Raw genomic sequence first — 27,123 nt, 5'->3', positions numbered from 1 at the left:
GTCATTGAATAGTTAGATTTTTATAATAGATAGATCGCGCTTATTTTATTTAGATAATTTAGTTTTAAATTGAAAGGACATTGTGACTTTACTTTTAAAAAGCTTCGACAGATCGAATTGTTTGGCTCTGGGTTGAATTGAATAGAAATCGATATAGAAAAGTAAAATAATTATTTATTTTCTCTGTACATATAAATATTTGACAAAGATCTTCTAAAATCGCACTTACCTACCAAGTCAGGATAGTGCAATTGTAGCTTCTTTATAAAACAACAGGAACTGCTAACATCTATCTAAACCTTATGGTTTATGCTCAAGAGTATCAGTAATGAGTCCGTTATCAAATTAATGTTGTTGATAAGCATAACGTCTGCGACGGATTTGGGTGAGCAAACAGGCGGTCGGCGATAACGCTACCTATTGTACTGTTATTGTTCCTATTTGCGTTTCTAAGAAGCGATAAGGCATCAACTTTGTAACCACTCTGATAGGGCTCTATGGACATCGATACCTTTGTTTACAGCTATCGTGATATTAATAGCGCATGCTAACTCATTTGAAACGTTAGGGTATAGGTAATCTTTAATTAAAATATACACACGGTGCAAGTTTTTTTCTAAGAATAAAAGAGGCCCCGGAGGAATAGATTTACGATTGACATAATATGTATAATATGATCTGTGACAATGATAAACACTTTGATATTATTCTACCTCCAGTCTCCCCTTTTTTGCTACCTATTTAAATTGTCTAAGATTATAAGATTTATGTTGTAAAAGGACGAACACGTCATTAGTCAATTTTCAATACTTGTATAACACATCAATTTCCAACCTCTGTTTGAGTGATATCCTTCGAGAGGTAGACACTAATATAAGCAATAGTCGTATGGGCTATGCAAAGTGGTCGCGCGTTGGCTAGCAGCCAGCGGAGCCGTGACCCAGACTGGTGAGCGCAGATGGCGTGCTGGAGGCGTACGAGGAGGGCCGCGAGTGCGTCAACTGCGGCGCCAACAACACGCCGCTGTGGCGCCGCGACTCCACCGGCCACTACCTGTGCAACGCGTGCGGCCTGTACCACAAGATCAACGGGGTTAACCGCCCGCTCGTTAAGCCCAGCAAGAGGCTGGTAAGTCGCAGCGCCCTCTCTAATCGCCTCGTCTTGTTCAGGTGCCGACGCCGAGCTGCTCACGCGCTTCTATAAGGACGGCTCCGTGCAGCGGTGGATGAATGAGGGCATGGCGCGAGGCATGAAGAAGGTGAGTCGGTGGCGTGTAGACTAGTGCATGCAACTAACACCACCACGCACGTTTCTTTACTCTAACGCTTCCCGAGCTAGTATACACGCTACCGCTCCCTTGTTTCCGCCCGTGCCCCTTCCCCCCGCTCGCACCCGTCTCGCCTCGTAGTCACCCCAATAATGTTAAATAGCGTCGGAATGCACCGGCCGCCCTATAACTTTAGTGAAACACTGCAGCACATACATTTTTATCGCCGGGCCCGTAATGTATTATACGGCCGATGAAAATTTTATAAATCACTTAATACGATAAGGAGGCACGGAGGAGAGGAGGCCGGCGGCGCGCGGCGGCCAATGGCGCGCGACCCCGCCCGCCGCGCGCCATTGGTGCCGCGCCGCACGCCGCACGCCGCACGCCGCACCGCGCGCCGCACACGTGTCTCCATCTTGCCGCTTGCGATAGTAGCGTGCTGATGGGTATAACGAGCAGCCGGATAATTTGCCTATCGATCGACAACTCTTCGCAAATGTAACATTGTGTTTGATAATTTTATCGGAACTAACTTATTATGAAAATTGGTGATGGCTGCACAGAATAATAACTAGTAGCTACTAGCTAGGTGATGGTTCGATATAATAATTGCTATACCTATTGGGTTTATGTGTATATTTTCTATACAGATGGGTGTGGATGAATTAATTTCCAATTTGCTTTTCATATTCATATCTTATCTTTTTAGATAATAGGTACATATTTGAGGATCTTTTTATATATGTATAGGTAATATAATTATCGTAACAGTTTCAAGCAATATAGGTACCTACCTAACAATGTACCTAATAAATAATAACTTAGACAATATTTTTAGACATTCGAAAGAATAATTGAAGGTGGTTTAGGTTATAAAATTATAAATATAATACCTATGAGGTAGTGAGTAGAACCTACCTTCCTTCATGAATAGTAGATAAATAATTTTATGTATTTCCTTAATAACACTTATTTTTGTATTAAAATCTGTTGATCGCGAACCATTTTTTTCCTTATTTACTTTTGTAAAAAAAATAAATTATTTAAATTATAGACATTTAAATGAGATCCTAGTCTCAAAAAAAACCTAGTTTAACGTTCTCAATGTTTATTTAGGTAAAGTACTACTTTAGATGATAAAATTCGTCAACTATTTTTCAATTCAAAGGAAAACCTAAGTAACTATAGGTAGGTACCTACCTATACCGGCATGTCATCTGCCTACATTTATTGATAAGAAGTAGGTAGGTACCTAGGTAGAGGCGGTATTCGCTTCGTGAGCTAAGTATTTAAATAATTTTCGGTTACGTTAATATTTGACCGTAGAAAATATAGTTTATTTGCATTTTGCTATAGGTAGGTATATCTACCTAGCTGAAAGTTAATAGCTGACTCTACTGGAGACAGCAATCTCAATATTTTGTCATTAGATATGTAGGTTGTAGGTACTCACGACTTATTAATAGTTGAATATAATCTACACCTTATGCAGAATGATTTTCGAGATCTCATGTAGAATTGTAGAGCCTATAGCTTCTAACTCCACACGGCTAACTGTAGATGCTTCAATTTCATAAACTTTACACCTTAATTTAAATATGTGACTTGGCTGTTTCGATACTACATTAATTATTACCTACAATGAAAGCTTTTGTAATAAATTAATTAATTTTCATCGTCATAGGTCATACGGTCGAGAAACAGGCAAGTCACAAAGATTTTAACTAAAATTCGAGTTTATTAAATTATAGGGCTTGTAAAGTTAGACGATTAGAGTGTAGAGTTACCTATACCTACTCTTGGCACAGCTCTTGGCCCTACATGTAGATTTGTCAAAAATATTTAGGTACATTTTGTATTTCGACAGTGCAGGCGCCATATACTAGGTTGATCCAAAAGTAATGATAATTGGGTATTTCCTGTGCACTGTATAAAAATATAAAATAAATGTTTTTTGCTTGCTCATGTACTCACTAAGTTATCACAAAAAAATCATATCAACAGGCCACGTTTCCAAGTATTTACATTAATTTGAATGTGAACCGTGGGTGCCAGAATGTTTCCCGACGAAAAGAAGAAACAACGATTCGACATTTAGAGGGTGAATTTCTAAATTTTTTATGAGATCAGGATAATTTTTTGTCACGATTTGTGATCATGGACGTTACCCGGGTTCACCATGTTTATGCTGAAACCAAGAAACAATCAATGGCCTGCGATGGGAGCTTCCAAAGTGACGATGAAGAAATTCAAAGTGAAAATTAGTGGGATAGATTAAAGCGTTAGTTTTTTTGGGACGCTCAAGGAATAATTATGGTGGAATATTTTAAGAAGGTAGCCACTATATTGGGCTCTTACTACACAGACCAAATTAAAAGATTGCGGTAGGTTAGTAAGGAAAAGAGACATGGCAAAATGCGGGCTTGAATGCTGTTTCACCCAGACAACGCACCAGATCACAAAGCGTCAGTTGCAATGGCTGCCATTAAAAAATCGGCCTTCCAAATTCTTGAACACCCACCCTGTTTGTTAGATCTAGCTCCTAGTTATTTCTATCCCTTTCCTCGGCATAAGAAACACCGTCTTAGCAAGAAATTTTAAGACGACAGCAAAGTGATGGCCGCAGTAGAGGGGTTTTTGTTGATGAAGTCAAAGTTTTTTTTTTTTTAGTTTAGGAAAAAAATATCGAAGTATATTATCTAGTTAGAAGACTATCTAGAGAAATACATAAATATTTTAACTGTAATGACTTTGTTTAATATTGATTATCATTACTTTTGGATCAACCCATGTATACCTATATATAGGTAGGTACTCATCATTCATGTAGGTACAAATTGCTCCTGTGCACAACTGCAACGGGGAAGCTCTTTTACCCGCTCCACAACAATCAAACTACCGTCAAGTGTATTCTATACCACCGATCGCGTTAACAACAGAGTATGTTGCAGTCAGCAGCACGGCGGCACGGGCAGTGCTGCACGAACTGCGGCTCGCGCAACACGACGCTGTGGCGCCGCAACAACGACGGGGAGCCCGTGTGCAACGCGTGCGGCCTGTACTACAAGCTGCATGGGATTAATCGGTGGGTTTAGACAAATAAATACTTAATTGAATTGGGTTTTCTAATTTGTAAAGTAATAGTAGTGTAAAGTCTACTACTCACTATACTCAGTAGTGGGGTAGGTAAATCGTAAAGTAAGTTCTCTAACATTCAATCTGCAAATCCCTACCCGTGATTTTCTGATTATAGAATGTAAGAAAACATCACAGACAAAATGGTGCATTAAATCGATTGGGGTACCTAAACCGTAAATACATTTATGACGACTCTATCTAATCCTCACACAAATATGTTTCTATCTGATATCTTTCTATATTTATCACACCTCAACCATAATAATACTGTTTCCAGGCCGCTAGCGATGAGGAAGGATGGCATTCAAACCAGGAAGAGAAAGCCCAAGAAGTCAGCGAATGGCACGAAGCCGCCGCAGGACGCGCCCAAGAAGGACGGACAGGGATCACCCGGCATGGACGGTAAGCATTCATTTATTTTCAGTTAATTAGTTACTTAAAACTATTTCTGAAGCCTAAGTTGACAGACAGAAAAACAAAATTTACAGACAAGTTTGTCTGTACCTAAGTTATTTGAAGTGATAAAGATAATTATTATAGAACTTGTTATTGATAGCTATATCGATATTGATACTTAGACTTCTGTACGGGCTAGCCGTACATCCTGACTCAGCGCTTTACACGATCCTATTTCATTATGGTGACAAGAACATCTTCACCCAGTTGGTCTGCGCTCGCGGCTCGTGTAAAGCGCTCGGGGTGTACGCGCTATATCAATTAATCTCATTATCAACTATCAAATATATCAATATATCATATTATCATCATTAGTTTATAGCAACCAACAATAAAGTGATCAAAGGCAATAACTTGTTTTACACCATCAAACCATCAACTATCAATTTATCAGCTAAAGGAGTGTATGGGATATCATATCATATCAATCAGCAGCCCATACAACTTCTTATTAGCATGCGTAAAATATATTGAATTTAAAGATTTAACTTTTAACTAATACCTAAGAACCTATTATCATTCATAAGAATTAAGACTTAAAACTCCAGTTGTATACCAAAATCGAAATATTAAAATTACAGATAGCAAATCGAGTATAGCTGAAATGCCGCTGCCGCTGACAGCGTCGATGTCTCACTCGAAGAGCCCGCGCGAGGCGCTGCCGCAGAGCAGCGCGTCGCCGCACGCACACACGCACGCGCACCCGCACACGCACGGGCACGCGCACGCACACGGGCACGCGCACGCGCAGGCGCAGTACCCGCTGGCGATCCCGTCCAGCACGGCGTTCCTGTCCACGCCGTCGCTGTTCAACATCAAGAGCGAGCCCAGCGCGGCCGCCGGCTACGAGCCCTACTCGCACTCCGCCAACGGGCCCTACCACTCGCAGCAGCACTACCTGCACGCGCTGCAGGTCACTCACTTACCTCTTTAAAGTTAAATTATTGTTGCCTGCAATTTGCTATAATAATATTATGTAATTACGACATTTAACAATGTCTCAACAATAACGGTCTTTTTGGCTATAATTCTATACTTATAAATATTCATATTTTATATTAGTATCAGTAACTAGATAAGTAGGTAAGGTAGTTGTTGTTACTTAAAATTTCAACTTATTTAAATTCTGTTTCATTGCAGTACGGTCTGGGCAACGGTGAAGAGGAGGAAGGCAGCGGGTTCCTGCACCAGCGCAACGTCACCGCACACGCCAAGCTCATGGCGTCCACGTAGCAGCGACAGCCATTGAGTTATAGTCCATTTAGACAGAACTCATCGGAACATGGCCGACAAGATTCCTGAAGTCATCGTTTATATTTATTGACTATGTCGAGTCGATCCATTCTTAAGCTAAATTAGTCTGATGGCTAATTGGTACACCCAATTAAATTTCAAAAACATCTATGTCCTTGACCGGAATAGAATAGTCTTACTTTTTAATTTTAATGTAATTTGAAATGAAGACAGTAACAGAAACTCGAGTTAGTGTGAATTTGCCCATTTCATTGCAATAATGAAGTGAATAATTTTATTATGTACTTAACTAATGTACCTACGGAAAATGCAATATTCAAAAGATAGACGTATTACTTCATATTTTGTAAGATGTTTGGCGCGTAAAACAAATATTAGGTACTAACTTATGAGTATGTTACTGAAATAATCTTGCCAGAACATTGTGTTCAGGCACAGCTTTGTATAATATGTAAAATTATTCGACTGAATAGCTGTTGTCGTTATATAGTTGTCTATAAGCTCTAATTGTAAGGTCTAATCTTTGTATCTAATGTATGTTAATTGTTGATCATACCTCCGTAACGACTGAGCGTTGTTAGCTAGTGTAGACCCTGCTTAATGATTTATTATTCAAGTTCCTTTGCTTTTAAACACTAGTCTATTGATGGTTGATTATGGAAATAAATTTTTATCTATTAAAAAAATGCTAATGGACCAACAAATATTGATTGTTTAATTGTTATTTGCTGTAGATAAGCTTGTTATAAAATCGATTAGCACAGAGCACTTTATTTTCAATCATTAATTAATTGATGGTAAACAAAATATTATTTGTATTGTACTGTAAAACATCAGTTATATGATATAACACTGCGCTATAGATATTTTTGAAGAGGTCCAAGCATTCACAAATATCTTCCAATTCCTTAAGTGGCACAATTTTAGTAGCTAATAATTAGGTTTAGTTAGAAAGCATTTATTACGAGATGTATATAGTAGTGTAAAATAAAAACGAACAAATAGATACATAATATTATGTCAGTTTATTTGTAACAATTATCACAGAATTGTATTTTACGATCTCTTGTAAGTGAAATGTAATATAAAGTTGGGTAAATGTACAAAATTACATGAAATACATTTGAGCACAATATCACTTTTTGTTTTATTTAAAAATATGTATCAGTAATGAGTCGAATTTATATTCAAGGCACATTCACAAATCACAGTTATTATTAACAAATTTTAGTATTAGGATACATAAATATTAAAATGAATGCATTTTTTAAATAATTTAAATATCCAATTTTAATAAATCTCAAAAAAATTTTAACCAAAAACATATGGTTAAAAACAATAAAGATAAAAAGCTTCACCATTCACATATTTTAACATAATTATTTCTGATAAATTTGTGTAACAAACAGATTATTCTTAACATATTTGTGTATCATACATCAAAGCATAGCCATATAACTTGTATTATGTTAAGCTTCACTAGCGGCCTGTTGCAGCGCGTCCCCGGTCAAACGGTAGTAACACCACTGTTCTGTGTTAGTGAGGTTCACTGCTCCCTTGCGCTCGTAGAAGGAACGAGCGTCATTCCACTCTAGCACATGGAACTCTAGGCGAGAGCAGCCAGATGATGAGGCTTGCTGGAATATTTGTTTTATTATACATATATTATATATTATTATAATATTATATATTAACTAATATATTATTAGAATATTTGTTTTATTATATATTATATATTCTGACTCCTGACATACAGGTTTTACCTAGTTTGGGAGTCAGAGACTTCAGTATTTCAAAATGTTGTATTCTATTGTCAATAAAGAATTTTTATTTTATTTTTATTTTTATTATTATTTATATAGTCAATATAGAGAAGGAAATAAATTTATCTTTTTTTAAATGCTCTTGAATCGTCAAAATACATAATTTGAAATTTATAACTAAACCAAAAATATTCCACAGGATACTTTGCAATTTATTCATTGTGATGTAAAGGAAGATAATATATTCTTTTATTTATAAACAAAAAAATATTGTCAGTTCATAAATCAAAGTGCTACTTGTATACATAGTATATTATTATTAGTCTGTGGTAGTACATTAACTGATAGTGCATATTGTCAGTAGATAACAATATCTGATATAAACCGTATCTGTAACACAATTATTATCAACAATGTAAAGTATATCCAACCTTAGCAACAGCATTGAACAGCTTCTTCCCGACTCCCCGTTTCCTCTCACTGGGCCTCACGTACAGGTCTTCCAGCATCATGGCTCGGCCCCGCCAGGTGGAGTATGTGGGGAAGTACAGCGCGTATCCGACCGCGGGCTTTTGGGTGTTAGCCACCTCCGCTACCAAACACCGGAATGCTGGTGGGTTCGATTCGAAGCCATCGCGTTGGAGATCTGGAATTGCATTTGATTTTCCATTGTAAATAAATAGTCTTCATATAAATTTCCATACGGTTATAAACCTAAATATAATTTAACTATACCTTTTACCGATAGTTTCGGTCCATCTGGCATTTTCTCGAAGTCAGCGAGTTCCTACACAGGATAAAACTTAAATATATGTACATTATGAAGAAAATAATCTTATTTCAGAAAGTAAATATTTTTACTTGTATCATCTCAGCCACAGCTTCCATATCCTCATATTTAGCCTCACGTATTGTTATATCGCCGTCCTTGTATTTTTCAGCCATTATATTGTATTACTTCTAAGTTCTATAAAAAAATCGAAAATGTACAGAATTTATCACATAAACTTCCCAGTTCCCGGCAAACATCTGTCAAAATTTGAATTATTTTGAATTTCCTTATGTCAACTGTCAGTGTCAATGAATGTCAAATGAAGAATATTTTCTTGTACTTCCATAGATTAAATTAAATTGAATCACAATTGAATTAAGAAATCCTTGGCGGCAAAAATTTAATTCATGAAATTTATACTCAATATGGGGAAACATTCATCGTAACAGTTAGATATGTAGCAAAGGAAGTTACGTGAACTCATACAGTCATACTAGTAGGTAGTTAGTTAGGTGTGAAAGGGATAAAAAAACATACAGGCGTCATTCGAGGTCATATTTTCTTGTTACAAGTTTATGTTCATACTGAAATATCCAGTGTATTAGATATAAGCTTCTTGATTTTAAGTGAAAGGGTATAGATAATTTAACATTTTACTTTCAAAGCATACTATATAATAATTAGCCTCTTCATTCATTCACCAATGATGGGTGCCCAAAAGACTGGCCGTTGCCCCGGTATAGCGAAAAACACGAGTTCGAATTCCGCCTCGTGATCGTTTTTTTCTATTCATAAGTTCTATTCTTTGGACTTTGAAGTTTAAAAAGAAACATCTCATGTGTAGTTAGTAGGTTAGCCGTTAGCTTCCCATAATTCCAATAATTATTTTAAGTCATGTTCATCGAGGTTTAATGAAAGAAGAGAATCATAGTTGTGAATGATTTATTTAATATAATATGTGATGTACTTATGTAATATACATATTTTAATATCTGATCCATAATTTACAATAATAATGTATCTTACAGCAAATAAAGGACAGTCTGAATCGTGCATCTCTGTACATTAAGTATAAAAATAAGTATACTTTGAGAATATTTTAATGATCTTAAATTCATATCTATTATTTTATAACTTTACTAATTCTAATATTGTTCCTATCTCAAAATATTTACAATTATTATCATTCAAGGAATAATATGAAATAATACAAAACTAAATATTGAAAACAAATTAAAAACAAAACAGTACTGTTTGTTGGAAAAATTCATTACAATGTAAATATAACGGACAATATTAATTACGACAACTAATTGCTATTGTGCTAATAAAACAAAAAAAAAAAAGCTTCTTTAAAAAAATTGATTAATGAGTAACCTCAAATAAAAAAACTAATTGCGGAACATAATGCCGAAAATAAGGTATAACTTATACAAATAAAAATATAAAATAAAGAATACCCTCATTTAGAGAAATATTATAAAGTATTGCATAACGACCATTGCTCGATAACCTAAAGTCCAATCCTCTTAATCATTGTTCCATACACATCTGAAACCTTTTTGTTGGCGGCCCTACAGTTGTTAATGTTATTATTGTGAATACTCCTGCCGCAGCGCAAACTCTGCAGTATACACGTTGGTCCACGCGTTGATTGGATCCGTTGATGTCGCTGTCATATAAAGTAATAAGCTGTTAAAAGTATATTTCAATTTCACAAAAACGTAGTTGTGAAATACATGTTTATCTATGAATTACAACAGTTAGAGAATATGTGAAAGCTTTGCAAAAAATTACAACTTTTTTAACGCTTATAATGATAGGTTACTAATGGTAAGTTATCAAATAATAATAATAATGTGAAGAATCAAGAAAGGAGCACATAACATACATATATGTGACACCAGCTTCTGAACGGTGACAGGTGATGTTCTAGTCTCGGGGCTTCGTGAGTCTTTAGTGTCTGAATCTGGAAATTGAAAAAAAAAAACATATTTTAAACATTAGCGTTATTTATATATGTATTATATTTATTGGATTCACCATGAAATATCTGTTTACATGTGTTGAGGTTTTTGAAGTGAAAACTTCTTTAGCGGCGTTGGGTATAAAATCTTAAACTCGCGTCAGGACACGTGGCCTGATCGAAAAAGCGTAAGACGGATGTTTTATTTTTTTTTAGCCCTTATATTCCATGCGTAAGACGGATACCATTCCAAAATATCAAACATGCTGAACGTTAATAATCAAGTTTTCACTTCTGCCGGCACTCTCGGAGTGCAACCCGTCTTTTTTATAATATTTTATTACGTGTGCGTGCTTTTTCGTGTGTAAGTGCGCTCGTATATGTGAGCGTATTATTATGTGTGTGTGTGTGTGTGCACTCACTGTCCCTAGCTGTGTGCGCGGCGTGTGCGGCGCGGCGCTGCGCCTGCGCCTTGAGCAGCTTGCTCATGGTGTTGCGCGGCGTGGGCGGGGGTCTCTCCAGCGAGCGGCCGTGCGCGCACGACACGTGCCGCTCCAGCATGTACCTGCACACACGTCAATGGATATTCTTTATTGTGATAAAAATATATAAAATGAATAAAAGAATTAACATAGAACAGCAAAAGGCGGCCTTATCGCTAGGCATCGATTTATACCAGTTAACCTTATTTAAAAAAAGTTCACTTAAACAGCCAACAATGATTCAATAAAAATCATGCGAGTAAAATACATATTTTTATTTATTTATTTATTTTAAAAATCATATCGTAGGTATCTAGGTACGCACCTCCTCTCGAAGCGCTCCTGGCAGAAGGTGCAGCGGAACATCCTGCGTCGCTCGGGCGCCTCCGCCGGCCCGCCGCCCGCCGGCCCGCCCGCGTGCGACTTGCTGTGCGCCAGCAGGTTGTACCTGTACACACAATAAATGTATACATATTATGTCTCGTACATCGCACTTTAAGAGTGGTTTAAAAATCCTCAAAAACAATTATAGGATATTTATTTCGAAGGAATCTTTTACCATAATTTAATTGATTTCGGATATTTACAGAAAAACAAAAATTTTATGCATTAATCTTCATTGTTTAAAAAATATATATAATATTTAACCAACGCATTTTAGTCCATCGAATGAGTCCCTCCAAGGGGGGTCTAGAGTGCGTGAGTTAGTAACGTAAGATGTTTCTTCGGAAACATGTCAAGAGTCCCTAGGTAATAAACATACTAAAACCCCGGGACACTAGGAGGAGCCCCGGAGTGGGGGGAGGGGGGAAATGGGACCATTTTTTCATTTTTCGCTTAAATCTCAAAAACGGTACATGTTAGAGAAAAACTTTCAAGGAAAAGTTGAAAGGCCATAAAATTATCTACATGTTGTACCTCAATCATTTTTTCCTATATCCTACCGTTTCTGAGTTATACGCAGTAAAAGATGATTTTGGCTCAAACAATTTCCCCATACTACACATCAATCGATCAAAAAATATTTATTTCTTCCAAAAAACTCAAATGTGCAACTTGTGACCGGTACTGATAGATTGCTCATAATTAGGTCTATAATCGGTAAAATAAACACATTCCTCCATGGAAGCCTTTAGGAGGAATCGATTGTCAAAATATTATATTAGGGTAGTTTGAGTTACTGAACTTGATCTTTTTATTTTTTTCTTCCAAAAAACTCAAAAGTGCAACTTGTGACCGGTACAGATAAATTGCTCATAATTAGGTCTATCATTGATAAAAATACTAGATTCCACCACGGAGGCGTTTACGGGGAATTGAATTTTATTAGGGTAGTTACGATACTTGAACTTTTTATTTTTTTTCTTCGAAAAAACTCAAAAGTGCAACTTGTGACCGACACCGATAGATTGCTCATAATTAGGTCTATCATTGATAAAAAAACCAGATTCCACCATGGAGGCGTTTAGGAGGTATTGAATTTTATTAGGGTAGTTACGATACTTGAACTTTTTAACTAACTACACTAATAAAATTCAATTCCCCGTAAACGCCTCCGTGGTGGAATCTAGTATTTTTATCAATGATAGACCTAATTATGGGCAATCTATCTGTAACGGTCACAAGTTGCACTTTTGAGTTTTTTGGAAGAAAAAAATAAAAAGATCAAGTTCAGTAACTCAAACTATAATATTTTGACAATCGATTCCTCCTAAAGGCTTCCATGGAGGAATGTGTTTATTTTACCAATTATAGACCTAATTAAGAGCAATCTATCAGTACCGGTCACAAGTTGCACTTTTGAGTTTTTTGGAAGAAAAAAATAAAAAGATCAAGTTCAGTAACTCAAACTACCCTAATATAATATTTTAACAATCGATTCCTCCTAAAGGCTTCCATGGAGGAATGTGTTTATAAGATCAAGTTCAGTAACTACCCTAATCAAAATTCAATTCCCCGTAAACGCCTCCGTCGTGGAATCTGGTATTTTTATCAATGATAGACCTAATTATGAGCAATCTATCTGTACCGGTCACAAGTTGCACTTCTGAGTTTTTTGGAAGAAAAAAATAAAAAGATCAAGTTCAGTAACTCAAACTACCCTAATATAATATTTTGACAATCGATTCCTCCTAAAGACTTCCATGGAGGAATGTGTTTATTTTACCAATTATAGACCTAATTAAGAGCAATCTATCAGTACTGGTCACAAGTTACACATTTGAGTTTTTTGGAAGAAAGAAATATTTTTTGATAGATTGATGTGTAGTATGGGGAAATTGTTTGAGCCAAAATCATTTTTTACTGCGTATAACTCAGAAACGGTAGGATATAGGAAAAAATGATTGAGGTACAACTTGTAGATAATTTTATGGCCTTTCAACTTTTCCTTGAAAGTTTTTCTCTAACATGTACCGTTTTTGAGATTTAAGTGAAAAATGAAAAAATGGTCCCATTTCCCCCCTTCCCCCACTCCGGGGCTCCTCCTAGTGTCCCGGGGTTTTAGTATGTTTATTACCTAGGGACTCTTGACATGTTTCCGAAAAAACATCTTACGTTACTAACTCACGCACTCTAGAACTTTTTATTCAATGGACTATTTGACAATGTTAATCATCAATTTTTACACAGAATTGCAGCGTAAATAGATCAAAAGTAAATAATTAAGAGGCTTTCTAAGACTGCTTAAATAATAAACAAAAAATTATTCAATAAGTATGACTAAAAACCATGTAATCTCAAACTTTTTCTCTGGAGTTCCACAGGGAGCTGTGTTGGGCCCGCACTGCACGTGTATACGCACCTCTCGGAGAAGCGCTTGCCGCAGACGGCGCACTCGTGGCGCTTCTCGCCGCTGTGCACGCGCTTGTGCCGCTTGAGGTGCGAGCGCGTCATGAGCGCCAGCCCGCACACGTCGCACGAGTGCGGCTTCACGCCCGAGTGCGACAGCTTGTGCATCTTGAACGACGACGTGTGGATGAACGACTTGCCGCACAGGTCGCACTGCAACACAACACCTACGATCAGCGTATGACTGAGTAGCACATTCCAAACTATTGCGGAAACACAATTATTATGGAAATTAAGATTTGGCTCAGGACCTGACAGCCTCAAAACTTCAGAATAGGATAGAAAATGTTGTAATAAATGGAAAAAGTTCATGTGGTATGTCAATTAACTTTGGTGTTCCGCAAGGATCCATTTTAGGTAACTTCTAATTCTTAGTATGTATTACATTACTCAACATGGTTATAAAATTCCAATAATATAGAAATGACAGGAAAATAAAAATAATACCTGATAATTTAGCTTCCCTGTGTGTATATTGTTATGCCTCTGCAGGGCACCCTTCGATGGGAACAGTTTATTGCACTCTTCACACTTCCAGTCACTTATTCCTGGAAACATTGCAAAATTCATTGAACTTAATGATTATCATAGATAATGTTGCATTTAGATTTGATTTATTCTCAAATAAGTCTTTGCGAGCCATGTCTAAAACAAACTTTATACTAAAACCTTCCTCATCACGCTATCCATTGAAGAAAATAGGAAACATTGTAAGATTAACCCCTGCGGCGGAAGACTTTATTTTATAACATGTACTGATTTGAAAGGAATGTTTCACCTTTGTGTAATGCAACATGTATGTCGCAGGCGCGCTTGTGTTTGTAGTGCGCGCCGCACACCTCGCAGATGTACGGCGGCTTCGAGTCGTCCTCGTGCTTCTGCTTGTGGTGCGCGAGTCGCACTGCAACACACATACATACACATAGCAATAATTATTATTATTACTTTATCGTTCACATATGAATCACAAATTTTACACATTCTTTTGGACGTTAAAGTGTAACATTGTTAAATGCAATCATAAATTCATTATATCATCAAAATAAACAAAATTCTTTCACACCAATAATATTTATATATGATACTCAATATGTATTACATATGTTTTACTTTATATTTGTTCATTATTTGCAAGAGAATCAAAGTTCAGAAAGAAATTTCAATAAAAATATTGATAAAATAGTGAAATAAATGTAATATAAAACTCATACATACATTAGTTACATTACAATAGACTATTTACTAATATTAAACACAAAACAACATACCCATAGATGTATATTTAGCATCACACTTATCACACGCATAGCACTGATCCTTGGGCTTCCGCTTGCGTTGGGTCAGAGAGCCCTTCTTGCGTCCGCGCTGCTTGGTGCTACACTTGTCCTCTATGTCCTCGTCCGGCATGAAGTCGTCGCCATCGTCGTCAAACGGTTCCAACTCAACCTTGAATACATCCTCAAATGTACCAATTTCTGGACTTTCTGTTCTGCAAATTGAAATATAATAAATGTACATAAGCTACACTGATGATATCTATTTTGAATAAGAAAATCGACATCAAAGATTCATTTTACAAAACAAATTCACAAAATTAGAAAATCTACTGTTGGAATACACTCATGCGTTTATCATATTATTCCTCTTTCTGAACATAAAAATAGGTTAATCTTTTTCACATTTGATGAAACTACTAGGAAAACAAAATAATATGTATTGTTAACGAAATGTGAGCATAATACATAACCAAATAACAAGTCGCCAAGCACATTCAGAATAAAGAATCATTATAAACATACTTGTCATCTTCCTTCTTGATAATATCCACCTGTATGGGAGCGAGCTGCACGTGATTGAGCAGCATGTGTGAGATGAGACCTTGCTGGCCCCCCGTGTCTCCACGCTCATTGCATTCCTTGCAGCTCCAGCTACGACACCATATTGATTACTTGTGTGGTGTAATAATGTATCTTACTGGTCTAATTTAAATGTACTTGTTTACAAAATTTATATTGAGTTTCATTTTCAAATTAATAATCTAAAATGCAGTTAAATGAAGATGTACATTTAGTCAAGAGTGTAATATTATATGGTGCATACATAATTCTTTTTTTAGAAACAATAATTAGTTTGAAAAAATTCCACCTCATTAGCACTTTAACAAAAATACTAATATAAAGTAACATAAGAATGGTTGAATTGATGATTTTTCAAAATGTATTAACAATCCATCAAATTTTACATTAAAATTGTCATAGTTGGGATAAAATTAAACTTAACAAAACTGTATTATAATTTTCAAGCCAACAAAGTTATCCTAATACTATTATAAAGGCGAAAGTTTGTATGTATGGATGTTTATTACTCTTTCACGCAAATACTACTGAACCGATTACAATGAAATTAAGCACACATATAGAGGGTAACTTGGATCAACACATAGGATAGGTTTTATCCCGGAAATCCCACGGGAACGGGTTTTTCTTTGAAAACGCGGGCGAAGCCGTGGGCGGAAAGCTAGTATAAAATAAAACGGTAGATAGTATACCTGTCTTTATTAACTTTTTGCTTTGTTTTTCTTTTATTGGTCTCTGCGACATTATTTTTTCTAGAAACACTTTTCTGATTGCGTTTTCTCTTTGTTAATGATAGTGGTTCATCTTCTGAATCTGAATTATTTGCATTATTACGAGCTGCTTCTGAGGATTCATTTTTAACAAACTCTACATTAGTCACTTGTAGCTCAAACAAGGGATTTTTACTTATTATAGATTCAAAATTTTCTTTAAGCTTTAAATACTCTGCTTCCGTTTGTTCGAGGATATTTATCAATTCGTAACAGTTTTTACATATTAATTTGGAAGAGCTTTCTGATCTGGTGAGATCGACTGAGGTATATTTAGAAAGATAAACATGCAAGGAAGTCCCGGCGTTGGTTTTCGTGTTAATGTCCGTGTGGTCGACACTTCTTTCCAAACATACACCACACTCCACGGGCTCCCGCTTTATTGTTATTGCCTCTTCATTCTTTATATTTACAATACCACCATTATTTTCTAAATACTTATCCTCCTTTTCTAAGTTTACTACAGCAACTTCGGTCATCTTCACGGATATTTGCATAAATCAAAAGTTATACAGCCTTTAAAACAATCATGTCAGCAAATGTAGGAATTTAAACATATTCCTAAAACCATTTAGAATAACTTTTGCTAAAAAATAACAACCAAATCATTTCAACAAATTGCTTTGGTATTTTAGACTGACGTTTAAACTAAATGTTGCTGTTTTCTAAGTCATAAATATACATTCTTGCCAACCGAAATAAATAGTTAAGCTCAGATTATAAAACATGTGTAATGGCTTGGTAATGGATTTTATAAACGTAATTTAAAGATTAAGTTGTAATTTATTTATTTAATATCCGTTATATTAATAGATATTTCAATGGGTAAACTTATGTAAAATTACAGTAGTTACTAATAGGATACACTATTTCAACTAACAATATTTTTTTATACATAAAATCAAAATGGTAACTAAACCATTTTTGTCTTATTTCTGTACATTAAATATTTATTAAAAAATAAATTTCAGTTCAATATTTGTTTAATAGAAGCCAAAACAGTGGTTAATCACATTTATTCCACTGGACTTATTGTGATAATTTTTATACGATGATATAGCTCAACTTATTGGCTACCTCTTCTACCTCTTAGACTCTAGACTCTAGAGCATTAAACCATTCTACCTCTAAGACGTACTCACATTCACTTATATTGTAAATCAATCTAAAACATTATCGTGACTGAGTGTTTGCAGCGCAGAGCCAAGCATATTTTATAACTGTGGATATTATTTCCTTCTAAAAATCGAATTTGGACATAAAAATAAAGTTTAGTTGATGTTTTACACTAATAAGCTAGGTACTTTATTTGAAAAAAAAATTATTATTAAATAGTGTACTTAAACTAGGTACATCGATGAATAAATTAGCGCTGGAGTAAGTATATAATTATATTTTGGATGTTGTATTCCTATTAGAATAGTTCCAAAATTAATCTCTGGAAGAGCCTGTCAGTAATTAGTTGCTACCTACATAAGTTTTCGTACGTACGCGACATAATAATATGACGTGAATTAGTAATCCCACAATACCCAATTTATAAATTATGTACCTATAACACTTCCAAATTTTATAGGAATCCATGTTCAAAAACCGCCAATTTGGGAACCTCCGTTAAAAGGCTTGATCAGGTGTTCGACAACCTGACGAAACCCCTATGGCCAGCCAGGCGAATCACCCCAGCCGGCAGCCCCTTATCCGCAGACAATCAGTGAGCGAAACGCAACGGCCACAACGGCCACGGGGCACGGACTAGTGCAGTCTTTTGACACCGGTTTGGATAGACGCGAACGGAACGGCTCTTTAATTCACTGCACGTGTATTTAAACTGTGCAGTCTATTTACTTTTAAATTTAGAATAGTGTCGAATTCTTTTTTATTTTTAATCTGTGCTTTTTTGAATCCCGTTTTGGCGGTTTTGTGAAAACTGAAAAAACTTAGCCCGTTATTCTTAAGTATTGGATTTATGGATTAATTGGTGCACATTTTTATGAATAAATGTAAGTATTAATAAATATCCTATAATACTTTAATATTTTGCAGTAAACAAAGTTTTTGTTGAGTTATTGTTGATACTTTCTATTTAAACTAAGTACTTAAATTGAAAAATTTCATTCAAACATTTTAATGAATATTTCAGAATACCATTTTTTTAATAATTAAAATAAACCCTTATGGTTATGTACCTTATTTAATTAATCATTCCTAATTTCCTGTTAATAAACCATATTGCACGCCTCATAAGCGAAGCGTTGAGGTGGGTACTACTGTCACTTCGCGCAAAACATCTGATTTTTCAAACTTAAAATGTCTTTATGTATCATACATTGCACTTGTAAGATAATACATACACACACATATTAAGAAAAAACACTATTTTTAACGTTCATGATATTTTTGATGTCATTTTTGTTATTTAAACTAGTTAAAAAACAGTTTAAAAAAGTTCTGTCTTGGACGTCCGTGTGTGCGGATCCTTTTTCTTGTTAACACGATAGCGACCGAAATACTTTACCTACTAATCGAGTCTTTTTTTTTCTCTTACGCTTGAGTATGCTCAGGAATAGAACCCTTTCATTTTTCAGGGTCTGATTCGATGTGGTTTAATTGTTATTAAATAAACAAAAATAATAATTAATAAATATTTATTAAAAAAAATTATGAGGCGTGCACTTTTGGATTTTCCAAATTATTTTAATTTTTAATATCGTAATTTTGTTTCTCATAAATCGAAACACTTACCTAAACAGTATTTTCATATAACAATACCTACGTTTTAATTATGTAAACTTTCTTTTTTATGAATAAATAGAATACTTTACTAACTTTTTTTTTGTTTGTTTGTTACCATTTGACTCAAAACCTATAAAGATATATTTACTAAAAACTGTCCATGTAAAAAAGTTTTAAATTTAAATTGCGTTTGCGGGTAGTTAGGGATACAAAAAATCTACGAAAGGAAATCGTTGACGTAGGTACAAAAAAGTGGTTTTTGTTTATAGTAAGAACCGAAGTCAATATAAGTAAATTATACTTAATAAAATTGAAAATTACTAAAGACACTACAAATTTGAAATCATTGCGGTTATTGATTGGTAGTTTTTTATGCTTCGAAATACGTACCTGGTAAATAAAACTTACATGGGGAACACTAAAAACAATTTCGTGATATCCGAAAGGTTTTCGTTTTCACGCGGCATGAATTATATCTCCTTCATTAGTCTTAGATCTCATTAATTTTCAACATCGCACCAAAATTCAAAAGAGTCGAGTTGAGCTTAGCGTAGCTTGAAATATAAATATTCTCTACAATAGAAAAGCTGCGTAGTTAACTCTAAAACAATTGTACCTGTAACCGTATCTAATCCATGTCTCAATGATACTGGGTACCCAGTTTCAGACAATTAATTTTGAAGCGATTTGCATAACACTTGTTCCTGCGGTAGTGCATTATGCCAGTACAATGGCCGACATTGTCAGTAATTGAGGCCAACAACCCTTCTTGATTTCTACATTATACGCGGGTTGTGTTGTGGTCACGTGATGCACACAAAAGTAAACACAGGGCTGCCATAAACATGAAGTATCAGAGGTCAAGATACTAGAAGCAAAAAAAAAACAAAGCAAGACAACAGATATCGAAAACAACCTAATTGATGTTCTCTTACCCCTAAACCTATATACATATATAGGTATAGTAAAAAGTTACTATGCTTATGGTGTCGTCAATCTGCAATAAAAATAACTAGTTACCAACCACTTACCAACCCTAAAATTGCAATATGGCTAATTATTTTATTTCTCGTGTATGGCATGCTAGGCGTTCTCGGCAGTTTTTTAACTTTTCATCGTGTGCTAGTTATGGCAGTGGGCTAGAATGGTTCAACTAGGTAATATTTAGCGCCGTTGTAATTGTTACAAAGCTCGTATTGATTTTTCTGAACCCACTAGGTATTCCCACTATGTATATTATACATAATACATTGTTTACGCTTTCTGCTTCTCTACTGTCATCTCATATTACAATGTCATGAGACTAGCTTTTTGACTCGTCTTAAACGGTTCGTTCGTCTGCCTGATGATGAACGTATTAACTTCTATGATGATCCGTTTGATGTTTAAGATGAAGATTGCATACTTACATCTTCATCTCTTATATTATTCACATTTTTCTCCATCAAAGTATCTACTTCGTTATTTTACGTAGGTAGTCATATGTAGGTACCTATGCAGCTATGCCATGAAATTCATACAGCCCATAGTCGTGAATTCACAGCTAGTCTCTAAAATGGCGATGTCGCGTGATCCATAACCTACTCAACAGCGAGATCACAGCATACGGTAACGTGCGTGGCCCATGCGTAACGATGCAACGGGAAGCTCTACATTTGTGTATCGTTGTATGGCGCCTAGCGGTTCATCATAACCGTGAAAACGTTTCGTATTTCGTATCACACTCGATATTTTTGTCATCGGAACACCCTACTAAACGAAAGATTACTGCTAAGATTTTTATGGTATTACTAATCCAATTAGAGTCAATTTCGTAAAGTAAAACGCCTTCTTGCATTTAAAAATCCAATTAGTTTGACCACAACCCAAAAATGTAAATACGTACGTGACACATGAAAACGGATTAAATACGGAACAGCAAGTAAATACAATTATTTCGTATGTTTTATGATGTTATATTTTAAATATACGGTTTAGCTTTCATGTGATAACGTGAAGTAAGAGCTCGCAAACAAAGGCTATTCTTTCCAACACTTTTTGTGCGGAGTTCCGCACGCGCGCCTTACCTACACGATCCGTATTGACTTTAACTTTGTTTCATTTGAATTTTAACATTATGTAAATTAAAAATATGTTCATTTAATTGGAATGGAATACATAATGCAATTCATAATTTCCGAATTGCGCAAAATATGTATTAAAAAGAACTAAAAACATTATATTATGTATTAGGTAGCCGTAGATTATGATTGTAGTATAGTAAAGATTGTAGTAGGTCTGTATTTCATTTCTAATGAAATAATCTTCGCCTCGTTTACGAAAATGGTTCGCAACTATCCATATGCATATTATAAAAACTGCGGTCTTCGAGAGCTCAATTCTTCCAGTATATAATATGTATGTGTTTTACTGTAATACGAAATTTACGTACAAATAATAATTTGCGAATAAACTTTAATAATAAGCTCATACTATTCAGGCATATTTATAAATCCTACACAGGTAGAGATATCCAATAACTAGGGTGTAGAAAAGCTTTAAAAAAAATGTCTTGTTGTGGTTGAGGACACAAGGTGTGTAGTGCATAGTACCTACATACAGTAAATGTTGGGTTGCATCCGCCGCACGGCTGAGTGCGCAGGACCTGAGGGATCAAGTGACAAGAGGGTGCTGACTCTGGCCGCCTGGCGTTACGCGTCACTGAGCTTTGCTGGCAAGAGCTTGACTAAACGTTATTGTATGCTTGTATACAAAACCTTCGCGATGTAATGGATAGTGTATCACCGATTGTAATCTAGTTAGTAGTAGCATAGACAAATATAACCAAGGTAGTAGCATGTAGTAGTCAGTTATTTGGTTACACAATCAGTGATAAAGTTAGCAACAGGTTCAAAGATATTTCTTACTATAAAATTTAATTTCAATTCATTTGACGTCTTCATATTATTTACGTTTCATAAACAAACTGTAAACAAAAAATAAACGTATAACCACTGAGCCAATTTTCTTTTAGCCGATCTGAAAAAAATCCACTTTGCCGAAATTGATTACTAAATGTAATTCATTTCTTAAATATTCATTTATGTTATTATTTATATCTATGTAATCTTCAAGAACAACATGCATTCATTAGCGCTTGACTCTCGTTGACATATTGACATACAAGTTGCTTACATCCGATGTTTCACAGCATAGCTTCCATTGTTCGCAAGAAATCAGCACACGCGGCAAAAAGTTTAATGATTGTAATCCAATAAAATTATTTATTGTTTCTTTATTCATAAGGTAGGTAATCATTGTAATTGCTGTGCTATACATGCCTAAATACTAAGGTATTATGGTTTTGATTTTTATTAAGATCACAAAATCTATCGAAGTCACGTAGGTAGGTACTAGTGGTAGTGTGAAGCATTTTAAAGAAATAAAAATTACCTGCGGTTCTCTTTCTGAATTGGATCAAAATTATTAGCTAAGAAATTGTTTTCCCGAGCTTTCTCTCATAGATTTAAATTTTAAATAAATATCATGTTCATAATTTAATCAACATAGGTATAGAGTATAGACAACCTACTACGAAACGTGTACGCGCCTCTACCAATGATTAATGTAACTATTTTACGATATGATCAAATAATTTTGATCATTTCATGAAAAAACCGCGCGTTTAGTTGGCCTTATCATTGATCTGCTCAAGCCACATCATGATGTAGCCAAACTAAATTGGCCATTTCACGAAATGCGACCATTTCGTGAAATGGCCAATCATATCATGAAATGAGCAAATTTACGATATGGCCACGAAATCACCACAGCAAAAAGTATACACAGTATTATAATCTATACTAATATTATAAAGCTGAAGAGTTTGTTTGTTTGTTTGTTTGAACGCGCTAATCTCGGGAACTACTGGTCCGATTTAAAAAATTCTTTCGGTGTTAGATAGCTCATTTATCGAGGAAGGCTATAGGCTATAATATCATCACGCTACGACCAACAGGAGAGGAGCCACGGGGGTGAAACCGCGCGGAGCGGCTAGTCCTTTATAATCGCTTTAAGTTTAACCCTACGCCCTACGGTAAGAGCTATTGCAATCCTTGGCCCAGCGGATTGTAACCCGAGCGCGGTATAATATTACATTTGTACCTGACGCCGCTCGCCGCTCGCCGCAGCGGTGGAGCGGTGACCGCGCCGCTTCGCTGCTGCGTCCACTCGCATGGAACGTGCGTGCGTTGATATGATATTATTCTTACTAAAAAAGATAAAATTTATAAGATAAATTTTCCAAGATAAAATAATCTAATTTATTATGATTATTTTTCCGACCCAAATATCGACCAATAGAATTGCACCATTCGACGTCACGTGGTACAACCTACATGGTATTATACTGATAATTTTTTGAAAATTTTCTCTGGTCGTTGACGTCAAACTGACAGGTTCAATTCAATTGTGAAATTATTGGCCGACATTTGGGACGGAAAAATAATCTCCCGAATACCACACGAGCTTCAAAATTATCTGGCATTTCCCTCAAGGTTCCCTGCAAACAAATAAAGTCGTCAAGTTTTTCAGGAAAAATCACTCGCGCTTCGCGCTCGTGATTTTTTAACCTTGACTAAAAACTTGACTCCTTCATTTGTTTGCAACGAACCTATCGGAAAATACCCGATAATTTTGAAGCTCTTGTGTTATTATAAGTGAAAGTAAAAAGGACCTAACTACTTACCTATCCTCGTAACGCCCAGGCTATTTTTACCAAACATTGGCTTGCAGCCCAAGTACCTTTTAAAAGGTTCACATGGTGCGGACCCGGAGGTGATGAAATCTAAAAAAAGTGCCTTATTATTTCCGTATGAGCGTGGGATTTTTTCTGCATGTAAATGTATGTCAGTGGAAGGTTTTGAGACACTAAATAACCCCAAATTCGTTATTCTTTATTTAGGCATATGGGCTTTAATGTATTACAAAACCCGATTTCGCAAAATTCGTATTTTTTAAATTATTGATTAGCGGTAGACAATATAGGGTTTATTTTATATTACAAAAAACAATGAACATAAATATTTGGATTAATACATGTCTTCCAAAATTTTAATGACCAAAAAGATATCTCACACTAACAATCTGAGAAAAAAATATCAATTTTTGAACAATATGATCATTATTTTCTGTACTTATTATTTTTAAAGGCTAGTTTATCACGTGTTTTAGGATTTCTATCAGAAGAAATCCACTTCCAACAGATGACAGAAGCAAAAATTAGCAAGTTTCTAAATTGGACCCAAAAACACTATATAATAGCAACCCATATACCTTTTAAAATCAGAATGATAGTAGGTAAATTGATATATTTCTATAGAAATTTTAAATAATTTCGCAAATAAGAGTTGGTTTTTAATAAAAAAATATTATTTTCAGATTCTTCAGAACTGGAAGAGCTTTCTTGGTTTTGGTTTATATGTTGTAATCCTCATCTCCAAATAGTTCATACTCTTCTATATCTGACTGATTTAATACTTCTAAAGCTTCTTCGATTTGCTCATCTCTCATTGGGTTACCTGAAAAGGATAGGTACTAAAATATTCTGTAACAGACTAAATATTTTACTTTATATTATGAAGGAGAAAACGGTCTAAATCATAAGTTTCAAAGGCAAATCAAATTGATTAGTGGTTTATTCCCTTATACCTTTTAAAATCCAATAATATGTTAATACTCTTATACCTTCTAAAAGGTATCCAGATTTTACGAGGTTATTTTACACGCATATTCTTTATTTTCGCGTAAATCTTAATGTAATTATAATATTTACTTATTTGTCAACAAGCAGAGTAAGATACTCTCAGTTAAAAACCTAAGATTGCATCAATAATCATGGATTGAACTTACCACGTCCTCTAGTCAGTCAAGATGGCCAGACTTTTCGCCGGAAATTACATATATTTTATTTTTCTATTGGCACTATTGCTTAACCATAGACAAAAACATACTTTCCAGTAGCCGGATAAAAAACAGTAATTAGATTTGGCGCGTAATTTAAAATGTTACGGCGTTTTCAAATCAGATACTGTCAGATACCTTTAAAAAGGTACCGTGGGCGTTTATGTCATAAAGTTGGATAACAGCTTGGGCCGGTACCACTATCGAGCTGCATGCCTTTTAATAGGTATCTGGGCGTTACGAGGCTATCTAAATTTAGGAATTACTTACAGTTTATTTTACCCCACTCACCTTTGTTGTACCTTATTCATTCATAATTTAGTTAATCTCAAAGTACACTACAAACAAAGTACATGCAAATAGCGTTCAAAAGAAAGTAAAACCAACGAATGAATCCGATGCGATTTTGATATTTTTTCCGCTTTCTAACTGCAGCGTCGTTAGGCTTAACACTTGTATTTAAATGTATCTAAGTAATTGGATATAACAATGCGACCATTGTAACTTTCAATTTCATACGTAATCTATGTTGCTCTTATCGTCCATCAGGTAGAGGTTATCTATCTTCCCTATTAGGTATACCTACAGTTTTAATTTTCTTCCAATCGCTTATTTTAGTAAATTAATTTTAATTGTATGTTGTGTTTATTGCAAATATTGCAATATTGTGGAGTCAAATAAATGATCTTTCTTTCTTTCTAATTTTATGCTCTGTAAGCATTTACTAACTTTCTAGGCTTTATGCAATGGAAATCTCTACATTTTCTCTAGATTTTTCTTTAAATGCCTTGGGTCATTCAAGTAGGTTCGGTGCTAATAATTGTGTATCCCGTAATAAACGGTATATTTTTGAATGAACGATAATATGGTCAGTCGTTGCTCTATAACCTTTGTGTCGAGATGGTGATTAGTGACTATTATCACCTATTGTTGAGGTGTGGGCTTGGTGGTGGCACTAGAATTTTTTAGTGTCTGGGTGTTCTATTTATGTATGAATTATATGATACACACGACGTTTATTTTGTGAATAATACCTAATGTATCATTTTATAAGTACATACCTATATGGTACATATAGGCTTTTCTCTATATTTGGGACTTGATAGGACGATAGATCGATCCAACGATTGAGAAATGTTCAGTTCAGGAATTAAACGTTGGAATACGCCGTTCCTCTTGCGTGATATCTAAGTAAAAAAAAAGAATCGAGATGTTTCTATTTCTTTACCAAAAATATATTATAGCATGCGATCAGCTGTTTTTGGTAGATCAGCAAAAACATCCTCCATTAACGTCCTCTTTTAGCAGGAGGTTGACTAGCACGATTATATTATTATTATGTATTTATTCCAGTGCGTGTGCTAGACAGGCGCAGCAGGCGCGGCAGGCCGGCGGGCAGACGCCATGAGCGGTCGGTAGCGGCAGCATGAGCGCGCTGCTGTGCCTGGCGCTCGTCGTCGCAGCGCCCACCGTGTACTCGCAAGGTGAGCTTAAGACACTGCATGAAAATTGCACTTTACAGGGTATTTAGTAGTTGTTACATAGTAACTATGATAGTAGAGTATGTATTGTTAAATTAGGCCGGCTATAATGGAATGACTTGGCAAATCTTCAGCAATAAAATATGCGTAAGGCTCTTTAAACACCATTTTTTTCTGGGATCATTAATTACTATTAATATAATGTAAAAACTTCTTAGTTAATTCAGCACGGTAAAAAATTCGCTTACTTATAAATTTTTATAGTGTTATTTTGCAAGTGGATAAAAATAGAAAAAAATTTCAATCCTACACATGATTTAAAGTTTCGTGTCTACACAGCGCTTTTTGTAACAGCCCGGGCACGCGATTCCGTACATTTTGTAAACAGACAG

General features: G+C 35.3%; 4 protein-coding genes and 1 long non-coding RNA gene across 8 annotated transcripts in view; 2 read left to right on the top strand and 3 right to left on the bottom strand.

Moving 5' to 3' along the window:
- Positions 1-6,874, top strand: part of LOC149910022 (uncharacterized) — a 52,920-nt gene extending 46,046 nt beyond the window's left edge. For 2 of the 3 annotated variants that reach the window (XM_090120124.1, XM_090120122.1), the window contains 5 exons: positions 959-1,128; positions 4,222-4,355; positions 4,686-4,810; positions 5,446-5,777; positions 6,005-6,874. In XM_090120124.1, the coding sequence (XP_089976250.1) occupies positions 959-1,128; positions 4,222-4,355; positions 4,686-4,810; positions 5,446-5,777; positions 6,005-6,097 (854 nt within the window). In that variant the 3' untranslated portion in view covers positions 6,098-6,874. Of the gene's footprint in view, positions 1-958; positions 1,129-1,169; positions 1,259-4,221; positions 4,356-4,685; positions 4,811-5,445; positions 5,778-6,004 lie in introns of all 3 variants that reach the window. The other variant, XM_090120123.1, reaches the window with a different exon arrangement.
- A 264-nt stretch (positions 6,875-7,138) lies between these two features.
- On the bottom strand, positions 7,139-8,935 carry LOC149910021 (thialysine N-epsilon-acetyltransferase). Its single transcript, XM_090120121.1, has 4 exons — positions 8,743-8,935; positions 8,617-8,668; positions 8,313-8,527; positions 7,139-7,755 (listed from the first exon to the last, which is right to left on the bottom strand). The coding sequence occupies exons 1-4, from the start codon at positions 8,824-8,826 to the stop codon at positions 7,588-7,590; spliced, it is 519 nt and encodes a 172-aa protein (XP_089976247.1). The 5' UTR covers positions 8,827-8,935; the 3' UTR covers positions 7,139-7,587.
- Positions 8,936-9,578: 643 nt separating this feature from the next.
- LOC149910020 (uncharacterized) lies at positions 9,579-17,232 on the bottom strand. Its single transcript, XM_090120118.1, has 10 exons — positions 16,500-17,232; positions 15,751-15,879; positions 15,220-15,440; positions 14,730-14,852; positions 14,399-14,499; positions 13,905-14,104; positions 11,427-11,549; positions 11,042-11,184; positions 10,545-10,622; positions 9,579-10,325 (listed from the first exon to the last, which is right to left on the bottom strand). Exons 1-10 carry the CDS (start codon positions 17,072-17,074, stop codon positions 10,246-10,248), a joined length of 1,773 nt encoding a protein of 590 aa, XP_089976244.1. The 5' UTR covers positions 17,075-17,232; the 3' UTR covers positions 9,579-10,245.
- Positions 17,233-18,315: 1,083 nt separating this feature from the next.
- Positions 18,316-27,123, top strand: part of Cad96Cb (protocadherin Fat 4-like Cad96Ca) — a 28,553-nt gene continuing 19,745 nt past the window's right edge. The window contains exons 1-2 of the mRNA XM_090120117.1: positions 18,316-18,577; positions 26,604-26,734. Of these exons, the coding sequence (XP_089976243.1) occupies positions 26,677-26,734 (58 nt within the window). The 5' untranslated portion in view covers positions 18,316-18,577; positions 26,604-26,676. The remainder of the gene's footprint in view (positions 18,578-26,603; positions 26,735-27,123) is intronic.
- On the bottom strand, positions 24,037-25,493 carry LOC149910019 (uncharacterized). Of its 2 annotated transcripts, XR_016458623.1 has the most exons (3): positions 25,200-25,489; positions 24,624-24,868; positions 24,037-24,135 (listed from the first exon to the last, which is right to left on the bottom strand). It is a non-coding gene; the product is annotated as an uncharacterized LOC149910019 (long non-coding RNA). The 2 variants fall into 2 exon arrangements; XR_016458622.1 differs by lacking the exon at positions 24,037-24,135 and having other exon boundaries at positions 24,642-24,868; positions 25,200-25,493.

Source organism: Colias eurytheme, chromosome 3 (assembly GCF_061535395.1).
Source record: "Colias eurytheme isolate Ceu_HAF_F1 chromosome 3, ilColEury1 Martin Lab GWU primary, whole genome shotgun sequence".
NCBI classification, from domain to species: Eukaryota; Metazoa; Arthropoda; class Insecta; order Lepidoptera; family Pieridae; genus Colias; species Colias eurytheme.
Note: the sequence above shows the minus strand (reverse complement) of the source record. Positions and strands in the feature narration are given on the sequence as shown.

What these genes read in the sequence shown, in the direction of transcription:
- LOC149910021 (XM_090120121.1), bottom strand. Translation starts at nt 8,826, where the DNA reads ATGGCTGAAAAATACAAGGACGGCGATATAACAATACGTGAGGCTAAA. An exon ending in CTGTGGCTGAGATGATACAA is followed by an intron (nt 8,669 to 8,742) that starts GTAAAAATATTT and finishes TATCCTGTGTAG; the next exon opens with GAACTCGCTGACTTCGAGAA. An exon ending in TGTTCAATGCTGTTGCTAAG is followed by an intron (nt 7,756 to 8,312) that starts GTTGGATATACT and finishes CAAATATTCCAG; the next exon opens with CAAGCCTCATCATCTGGCTG.
- LOC149910020 (XM_090120118.1), bottom strand. Translation starts at nt 17,074, where the DNA reads ATGCAAATATCCGTGAAGATGACCGAAGTTGCTGTAGTAAACTTAGAA. An exon ending in CAAAAAGTTAATAAAGACAG is followed by an intron (nt 15,880 to 16,499) that starts GTATACTATCTA and finishes ATGGTGTCGTAG; the next exon opens with CTGGAGCTGCAAGGAATGCA. An exon ending in ATCAAGAAGGAAGATGACAA is followed by an intron (nt 15,441 to 15,750) that starts GTATGTTTATAA and finishes TTCAATTTGCAG; the next exon opens with AACAGAAAGTCCAGAAATTG.